We start from the raw sequence: 9,818 nt of genomic DNA, 5'->3' as shown, positions 1-9,818 counted from the left end.
CCAGGCCTGGGGACTGTAGAAGTTGTATAAACTTTATTATTTCTCCAGTCTGCATTCAAACTCAAGCCACAGTGGTGATCCTACAAATAATATGTATAGTCACATGTTCAGGTGTCATAGTGACGGATGCTAGTGCATCCCCAAATCACTATTTGTAACATCAGGCCAGGTGACACATAGTAGTTGTATTACCTCCACCGCCGCTGCAAATTGAACACAAGCTGTAGAGATGATAAAGGTCATACAACTTATGTGTGTGTGTATAGTCACCTGGTCAGGAGAGCTAGTAAATTCATGATGCACAAAACATAGCATCATGAATTCACTAGTACACCTGGCCAGTTGATTGTATTGGAGTGTAAAAAGACAGAGTGCTCTCAGTACAGGTATCAAAACAGGTTTTTTATTAACAAACACACAAGAAAACATTTTTATACCATTTGATCTTGCCATTCCACCCGTCCTACATCTGAGATGAAGTAGGCTGCAAGTTTATCCCTCATTTGGCCAACTTTAACGGATGACCTGAGAGGGTGCTGATTGAATTCAGGCAATGGGTTAGGAGCTGCATCATCGAGTTCAAAGGTCGGGTGCTCTTTAGCCATCACAAAATTATGTAGAACCACACACGCCTTTACCACCTCATCCACTGTTTCCAGTTTAAGATTAATGGCTGTGCCGAGAATGCACCATCTGGAGACAAGTATACCAAAGGCACACTATACAGTTCTTCTGGCCCTGGTCAGCCTGTAATTAAAGATATTTTTTATGTGGTCCAATTCCTGGCTGGAGTAGGGTTTCAGCAGGATTGTGTACATTTGAAAGGCCTTATCCCCAACCAATACAAATGGCTGTGGCAGACCTTCGGTGTGGGGAAGAGGCTGTGGCATGGGGAAATTGAAATGGTTGCCATACAACCTCCGGCCCATGTCCGAGTTCTTAAAAGCATTCCCACTGCCAAATGCCCCAATGTCCAATGCAACAAACATACAGTCTGCATCCACAATGGCCACTGTAGAAAAGTACTTTTTGTAGCTATAGTACTCAGAGCCTGTTCCTTTGGGTTTGATTATCCAGATGTGTTTCCCATGAACCGCTACCAAACAGTTGGGGAAATTGCAGACTGTCCAGAATTTTTCTGCTATTTCAGTACACTTTTCGGCGGTGGGCAGGGGCATAAATTCAGGACAGAGAACGTTCCACAAAGCCCGGCAGGTGTCCACAACTATTCCCGACAAGGTGGAGATTCCAATCCGGTACTGGAAGTGGAGTGAAGAGAGGCTCTCTCCAGTAGCCAGGAATCTGTGAAACAGAGAAAGAACAAAACTTAAATATTTATGTATATGGTTTTTTAATAAAAGAAAAAAAAAAGTTAGTATATGGCAGAACAATAATTCTGCAGGCTTTGGAATAGTAAATTGCAGAAAAAAAACAATTATGCAGGCATTGGTTTTTCAATATTACAAACCGTAATGTGACCAGGAGTTGTTCCTCAGGAGGAATCGCACGACGGAGCTGTGTGTCCTGTCTCCGGATGGATTCTTGGACAAAACCAAGCAAATCCCTGAAGCTTTCTTGGGACATCCGGGTATAGTCTGTAAATTTCTCTGGGTTTTCCTGGAGCTCGCTGTATAGGGTGTGGTACGCTCCACGGCTCTCCCAGAGTTCAATAATGGGATGTATCCACACACGCCGCTGCTGCCGTCTTCGTTGTCTCTCTCTCCCTTTGTTGATGGCAAGCAACTGCATAAGCCTGAGCCGTCCTGATGTCCAGATCCAAGTTGAAGTGAAAACTCTTCCAACGCAGATCCATGTTGACAAAGGAAAAAGCAAGAAAATGTGAAGAATTCGGCTGTAAACTGGGTCTATATAAAGATTTCCCATAACACACGCCCACTGATGTCCCATTGGTGGAGTCTGTTGCAAGAATTTTTCAAGGATTTTCCTCCTGTGAAATGTGACACCTAGACAACCCATGCGCATAAAAAACGCAAATGCATGGAAAAACGCTTGAAAACGTATAAAAACGCTGCATTTTTTGTCATAATGCGCAAGCTGATGCAACAAAGTATTGCAGCGTTTACAAGCGTTTTATGTGCGCTCGAAATGCTGCGCAAAACAGCGCAAATGTGAAACTAGCCTAAAAAGTGCAGCATGTTCATTAATTTTGCGGAAAAAATGCATTTCCAACTATATTCTATGAGAATATGGATGCTCTGGGAAAAAAAAATGCACAAAAAACGCACGGAAAAAAATGCTATTTCCTGGGAAGGAGTCCGGTTTTTAGTCAGGAATTGTCTGCATACGTGGGCACATAGACTCAGAACCCCCTCAGAAGCCAGAGCATTCATTTGAGTGTACTCAGAGCGGCCACGGCTATGATAAATTGGTGCGCTTTCTGCCATCGTGTTTTATAGTGCAGGTCCTACATTTATCTACGGCAAGGACTCACGCGTCCCCTACCGCTGCCTGACAGAAAACACCTGCAGTTCCCGCCTAATTTGAGGTGATGACACCCGGCCCATGACGTCACGGCCGCTCTGTGAGCACATTCTGCATCCCCAGCCCCGAGCTGGGTGTCTGGGCCGCCTCAGTGAGTCACCATCTGTGCTTCCCAATCCTAAAAGAATGCAACTTTCCTTAGATAGTCTCAGCACGCTGCAAGGCTCGACCATACCACCCAGAAGGGGGCCGCCGCCGCCGCTTCAGAGTTCGCTTTTTCCGCTAAAATATCCGGCTTAGACCCTGCTTGGACTCGGATGTGAGAGGGTAGATCTCAGCACAAGCCCTAGTACGCGTGATAACTGGGCGTGTGAAGGGAGAGGCAGTGAGGCCACCCCCGTGCCGCACATGGTACGCTCCGGTGGAGGCTGCACACTGCCTGTACAATAGCTCTGCCATCAGCTGTTCCTCTACATTCGGAGCTGGGGATCTTGTCAAGTTTCTGGGAGCCGCCGGATCCAGCTGGGGGAGGAGGAGCAGTACTGGATCTCCCCATTCACAAGGCAGCAGATCCTGGCGTGCTGTTTGGGCAGGGAGGGGGCTGGACAATACTCTTCTTCCCTCCCTGGTGATGAAGGCTTTTTTTTCCAACTGTTAATCGGATCCTGTTGCCCTCAGGAATGAGACTGCAGCAGAGAGGCAGCTCCTGATCGCGCCCATAGCTGCAGAGCCTGGCCCAGCGAGCACAAGAGCAAGCACTGTGAGGACATGGCCACCACACGCGAGGATACCACACCAGGTATGGGCACGGTGGGTGAGGGCACTGCTCTGAGGACTGAGTCCAGGACTCATGCCCTATGGCGCTGCAGATAGTCCTCATGGAGGAGCACAATAGCCGGATTCAGCAGGAGGGGGCCCAGACCCTCTCCCCCCTCCTTCAGGTCCTCTCCCCCCTCCTTCAGGTCCTCTCCCCCCTCCTTCAGGTCCTCTCCCCCCTCCTTCAGGTCCTCTCCCCCCTCCTTCAGGTCCTCTCCCCCCTCCTTCAGGTCCTCTCCCCCCTCCTTCAGGTCCTCTCCCCCTCCTTCAGGCCAACAGGCTGTTTCTTTGAAAGATCTATGGCTTACAGGTCCTCAGCTTCTATTTCACAGCCGCCCATAAACTTTCTAGGTTTTCTTCTTGCTGAGGTGTTATAGTAAATATTGTGCCATTGTCCAGGCATGATTAGTTAATGTTGCAGGTCCAGATGTGACAATGTTACTGTTATGTATCCTCTCCATCAGGATGTGTCTGGCTACAAGTTTAAAGAGACGAGTGTGTAAAGTTGTCCTGGCCCTCTAGGTGTGCGCCTGCTGTGACGTTACAGGCCAGCACCAGTGTTTGCAGTGATTTCTGCTGGTGCCTCTCCCAGACAATCAAACAGAGGAAAGCTTAACATTTAGTGTATTTTTTTTTGTTTGTTTTCCATATCGGAGAACTATCACCTTTCCGAGTTGAGCAAAAAGATTAGTAGGAGCCTGTCCAGGGGCCACGTCCATATTCCATGGCTGCCAGGCTAGATCACTTTGAACCTCTACTATTCGTGACATCCGCTGCACTTCTTCTGATTAGTAGACCCTGCGATATCATTACGTTGTGACGTGACCCATACTTGTCATAGGGGCCTGCTAGAAAGAAATGGCTCTGGGGATGTCACAGCTTGTGGGAGGTTCACAGGGCACTGTTCCAACATGGCTGCAGGGCCGGGGTCCTGTGAATCTTTATTCAACTCTTAATTTCCCTTTCCTCTCCCAGATTGGCTCCTGAAACCCCTGTCCATATCGCCTGCTAGTACTTCTGCATTTTTGCATTGAAAACAATGGGTGACCATGTAATATTAATCTTACGGAGTGAAAGCCATTCTTTGTAGCATTTAACTTCACTTTGTAATAAGGAGTCTGAACAGACTCCTACCCAAACAGCTCCTTCCCTAGAACAAAAATCTTTTTAAAGAAGTTTTCCCATTTCAGCATTCTGTCTGCCATCCTTGTGCATGTGTCATATCAATAGAAACAGCCGGTACTCGCCCTCCCAGGTCCAGCATGCATCCTCCAGCAGGTACTCGCCCTCCCAGGTCCAGCATGCATCCTCCAGCAGGTACTCGCCCTCCCAGGTCCAGCATGCATCCTCCAGCAGGTACTCGCCCTCCCAGGTCCAGCATGCATCCTCCAGCAGGTACTCGCCCTCCCAGGTCCAGTATGCATCTCTGCCACTTCTACAAAGATTGTTTACCTGTTTGCTGCTGTGACTTCACTTCACAAGTGCTGCAGCCAAACACTCATCAGCTCATGCTGTCTAAATTGTCTTTCCATAATTTTTAACAGGCGTACTGAAAGGGGGGGAAACCCCTTTAAGCTTTTTACAGGAATCTGAATCTCGGAGGCTCTGTTGTTTGCTTTCTCATGGTGGTGTGGTGACCTGCCTCATCATTTTTATAAGGAGGTACACCTTTTGAGACAGACTGTCCAGAACTTTAGCATTGATGGCCTATTCTTAGGATAGCTCATCAATGTCTGATCGGAGGGGGCGGCACCCAGTATCCCTGCCAGTCAGCTGTTCCAGTGTCGGCTGCTGGCGAAACTGCTCAGTTACGGAGCTGCAGAGCAAAACGCCATCGACTGTATAGTGACCATGGCCGGGTACTATATTTTTGAATAGGTGGCGGATGTGCAGTACCTGGCCGCGACCACTACACAGTTGTTTTGTGTAGCTCTTCAACTGAGCAGTTCCAGCCAACAATGGGAACAGCTGATCACATTAGTACCTATCTTATGGATAGACCATCAATGTTAAAATCCCAGATAACCCTTTAACTTGTATGGAAAATGGTACTGACCATGACATGGCTTTGAGCAACTCTTAAGCACAAGGGTCCTCTTTGACAAATGTGGTGACTGACATCTTCTGACATTGTTCTGTGTTTTGGTTGGGTGATAACTGCATGAACAGTACAATAATGAGTGAGATTACAGTTAGATCTGATTGTCATCACTGATAGCCAAGAAAACCAATACAAATCTGCTCCAGATTGGCTCTTGGGGTAGTAGAAGCGTCTCAGTCTTTGTCATTTCATTCTGTCATGCCAATAACTTGCTGCTATACTTGTATCCTGTGTGGGCAAGTCTTACAGCAGATTGAGAAGATTACACAAAAGTGAACTGGTCAGAGATCTCGTCACCGGTGTCTGCATTTTTATCTCCACCCATGTTTTGTGTTTCATAGCTGTGAAGGAAAGAAAACTGCCCTAATGAGCAATGCAGGAGATAAAGTTGTACTAAATACCAGATAGGCCTAAACTAAACTTGTGGGCATCGTATATGTGACCAGTGATCATGCAGGGATCGTGGACAGTAGCCCATGTTTTGGTACTGTAGATTGCAACACTGGCCTGTACAAAAGTCAGCCATAAATCAAGTTCTTATACTGATAGAATGGCATTAATTCAATATTTACTGTATTTAGCTTCTGGCTTCCTTGTGGTTTTCTCTGCTGTGCCCTTGTATGTCTTCCTGGAAACTTGTTTATGTCTATTACCCTTGGATACGACGTGTGGTATGCAACTGCTTCCAAGAGTGAAAGAGCGCTGCAAAGCTGTTATCTACAGCTAGAAAAGACATCACTGTCTGTGACTAATAATACGGGCACATGTCTGACTACGTGGAAGAGAGATAGCTATATATACACTGAGGGTAGAATTAGATAGGAAGATCTGTACTAGTAAATGACACTGTCCTTGCAAACAGCTCGACTCCAGTAAGTCAGAAAGTTGACTTTCGTTTCTACTCCTGTCAGGAAGAAATTGAGAAATAGTAATAAAGTGCTAAGTCTCGCGCATGGACTGCTGGCAATGAAAACCCCGTTACTCCGTCGCTGGGTAAGGGAAGGGGGAACTTTCTTCACATTACATAATCATTGAAATTTTGCCATATGCAGGGAAAAATGAAAGATTTCTGCTTGTGGCACATAATGTTGACTTTATTTTTTGTAGATGGCATTTTTTGTGGTCGCTTTACTGTGACATATAATTATGAAATGTTGGCAACCAAGGAATATATGCATGGCAGGCTTGTGTGTGCTTATGAAAGGTGAGTTTCCTTCCCTCCAGTGCATTAGTATGAACACCACCTAAGGCTGTGTGCACACGCTGCGGATTTTGCTGTGGTTCCGCAGCGGTTTTGGCCGCTGCGGACCCGCAGCAGTTGACATGTCAATTCTTTCTGCGGATTCTCCTGCGGTTTGCCATCTCCATTGAGGAGATGAAAAACCGCAGGGCAAAACCGCAGAGCAATCCGCAGGTAAAACCGCAGGTCTTTTGACCTGCGGTTTCACCTGCGGATTGTGCAAAATCCGCGCGGATGAATCCGCACCTTTTCCGCAGCGTGTGCACACAGCCTTAGTGACTTGTTAAGGAAAACAATGATATCACACCTTTTCATTGCTCCTAGCAGGGAATGGATGATCTGTAGGATCAGATGTCTACTGAGGTTGTGCAATGGATAACTGTAATATAATAGGCCTATGCTGTTTTGTTTGTTTTAACAAGAGCTAAAGGGATATTCGCAATGTAAGTCTCCCATACACAATAGATAGCTGTCTGTCAAGAGATAATTGTCTAACATATGCAGGAACACATGGCTTGGCCAAATGTACCCAAGCTCTGCTGCTGCACTCCTCTGGCATTAACTTATTTCCCAGACTACAAAAGGATCATCCATTATAAATCTGACACGCCAAATCCTTCCCTATCTGAACACTGAGGGTTCAGATTTTGGCCAGTTCAGCCTATTTTAATCTAATGTGTATGGGGCCTTCAGATATTTTTGACACATTCATGTTTGATAGATAAGGTCCCACCTTGGGACATGCACGTTCATAAAATAAGAGGGTCCTTTGATCTTCCTTGTGTGGTAACCACCACAGGTACAACACATTTTCATTTGAAGTTCTGTGTGTGTGTGTGTTTGGAGCACCCCAAGGGCCGTGGGTTTAATCGTTACTGGGCCAGTGTCTTAAAGGGATGTGTCACGGCAGCAGTGACCCGGTCCGTGGCCCTGAGTGTCCATGAAAACTAAGAATTGATGAGGAATAAAGTCTATGTGTAGATAAGTTCATAACGCCACCTGTGGTTTCTGGTCAGAGGTGACCAGCGCTGCAGTGCAGATCCTTTGGGACTGATGGTGTGATGCAGCAGAGTTGGACTAGCTCTCCACAGGCAGAGCTGTTGTCCCAGGGCAGTGGTGATAGAAAAGATGTTATATTTGGTAGTGGTAGATGTAGCAGTGCTGAGTAGGTGTTGCAGAAAGAATTCAGAGGATATAGCTGGGTGCAGTTCCAAAGCTTTACTCACAGTTCTTGTGTACACAAATACCCGCTTGGCGCTGCGTCCTCCCGGTGAGGGGTCCAGCAAACTCCCAGGCAGATGGAGAACACCTTTCCAGAACTCCCTTCAGTGTGCACCTGTGCTGATTTCCTCCCTCCTGTCCAGCACCTTCACAAGCAGTGTCCCAAGCCAGCAGACTCGGACCTTGTCGGGAATAACCTCTAGGATCCAGGGACCTATGTGTCTGCCTTTTCAGTGAATAATTGTGGATTTGGCTGCTGCACCTGCAATGCTCAGAGCCTCTGCTTTATCTAGCCGAGTCCATTGTCCTCTCCACTAGTCTTGGGGCCAGTTCCAATACTACGACCTTATCCCTCCACCCGACGTCAGTCGGCGTGGAACGAGCCTCACGGACAGTATGGTCGCTGTACCGTGCCTGTAGGATCCCTTCCCTCTTCAGGGAGCTTCCTTCTGTCTCTTCCTTCCCAGCAGCTCCTCCTGACCAGGAGCTGCTTCTGACACATCCTTCTACTTCTCCCCTCAGGGCGGACTCCCTACTAAATTCTCTTTTCCCGCTCTCATCCTACTAGATCCACCCACCTCCCAACACCTTTTACTACCCAGGCAGGGTTGAGATCCTCCTCCTGTAGGGTCCATCCAGGGTGCCCTGTTGCTATAGGGTGTGTGTTGAGTGCAGGTGTTAGTGTCCTGTCAGGTGCAGCATGGTGGCTCAGTGGATAGCACTGCAACCTTACAGCGCTGGAGTCCTGGGTTTGAATCCCACCCATGACAACATCTGCAAGGAGTTTGTATGTTCTCACCGTGTTTGCGTGGGTTTCCTCCGGGTACTCTGGTTTCCTCCCACATACCAAAAAAAACATAATAATAGGGAATTTAGATTGTGAGTCCCATCGGGGACAATGATTATAATGTGTGCAAACTGTAAAGTGCTGCTGAATATGTTAGCGCTATATCTTACCTGGAGAGTGGGGTACCACACCTCTGGGTGAGATGCAGTATCTCTGTGGCGACTGAACCCTCAGGGGTGCCACATGCTTCTATACATTTTTTTTTTTTTTGTTTGTTTGCGTTGCAGAAAAAACTGAACACACATTCTACTTCCATAGTAGTGAGTGGAGAGAGCCACCCTGATGTACAGCCATAATTTCCAATGTCTATGCTATGGCTAGTGACCACCTCACTAAGTGGTATGACCGACATTTGAAGCTTACTATCCTCCGAATATTTGGCCTCCAAATATCCGTACGATTAACAATTTGTACGATTCACAGAGGATCTAAACTATCAGTTGCTAACAACTTGGAGCCAGATATTGTAAGGGTATGTGCACACTTTGCGGTTTCTGCTGCGTTTCCGGCTCTGCAGAAACGCAGCAGATTTTGCTGCGTTGTACAGTACCTTTATTTCCTATGGAAATAAAAAAAAGCTGTGCACATGCTGCGTTTTTTTTCCGCGCGGTTTTGCTGCGGTTTACAATCCGCAGCATGTCAATTGTTTGGTGCAGAAACGCTGCGGTTTTACACCTCATCCATTATGAGGTGTAAAACCGCAGGGCAATACCGCAGATAATCCGCAGAAAAACCGCAGCACTTTGTCCTGCGGATTTCCTGCGGTTTTCTCTACAAAATCCGCAGAGACTAAAAACTACGTGGGAACATACCCTAAGGGTACGTGCACACGCTGCGGAATCCGCTGCGGATTAATCCGCACGGATTTTGCAAAAACCGCAGATAATCCGCAGGTCCAAAGACCTGCGGATTATCTGCGGTTTTGCCTGCGGTTTGGTCCTGCGGATTCACTATCTCCACAATGGTGGAGATAGGAACCCGCAGCGGTTTCCGCAGAAAGAATTGACATGCAATTCTTTCTGCGGATTCAAAACCGCAGCAAATCCGCGCGTTTTTTTCCGCAGCGTCGGCACAGCGTTTTTTTTTTCCCATTCAAATGAATGGTACTGTACACCGCAGCTAAAACTGCTGCGTGTCCGCAGCGGCCAAAA

At 47.2% G+C, this 9,818-nt stretch overlaps 1 protein-coding gene and 1 long non-coding RNA gene across 8 annotated transcripts in view; one reads left to right on the top strand and one right to left on the bottom strand.

The window, feature by feature from the left end:
• Positions 1-381: 381 nt before the first annotated feature.
• On the bottom strand, positions 382-2,513 carry LOC141075663 (uncharacterized). The gene is made up of 2 exons (XR_012227316.1): positions 1,469-2,513; positions 382-1,302 (listed from the first exon to the last, which is right to left on the bottom strand). It is a non-coding gene; the product is annotated as an uncharacterized lncRNA (long non-coding RNA).
• The window catches only part of MAP7D1 (MAP7 domain containing 1), a 113,186-nt gene continuing 105,857 nt past the window's right edge, over positions 2,490-9,818 (top strand). For 6 of the 7 annotated variants that reach the window (XM_073562768.1, XM_073562738.1, XM_073562760.1 and 3 more), the window contains exon 1: positions 2,569-3,241. In XM_073562768.1, the coding sequence (XP_073418869.1) occupies positions 3,211-3,241 (31 nt within the window). In that variant the 5' untranslated portion in view covers positions 2,569-3,210. Of the gene's footprint in view, positions 3,242-9,818 lie in introns of all 7 variants that reach the window. The other variant, XM_073562746.1, reaches the window with a different exon arrangement.

This window comes from Dendrobates tinctorius, unplaced genomic scaffold (genome assembly GCF_039654945.1).
Source record: "Dendrobates tinctorius isolate UK_male_01 unplaced genomic scaffold, ASM3965494v1 ptg000015l, whole genome shotgun sequence".
NCBI lineage: Eukaryota > Metazoa > Chordata > Amphibia > Anura > Dendrobatidae > Dendrobates > Dendrobates tinctorius.
Note: the sequence above shows the minus strand (reverse complement) of the source record. Positions and strands in the feature narration are given on the sequence as shown.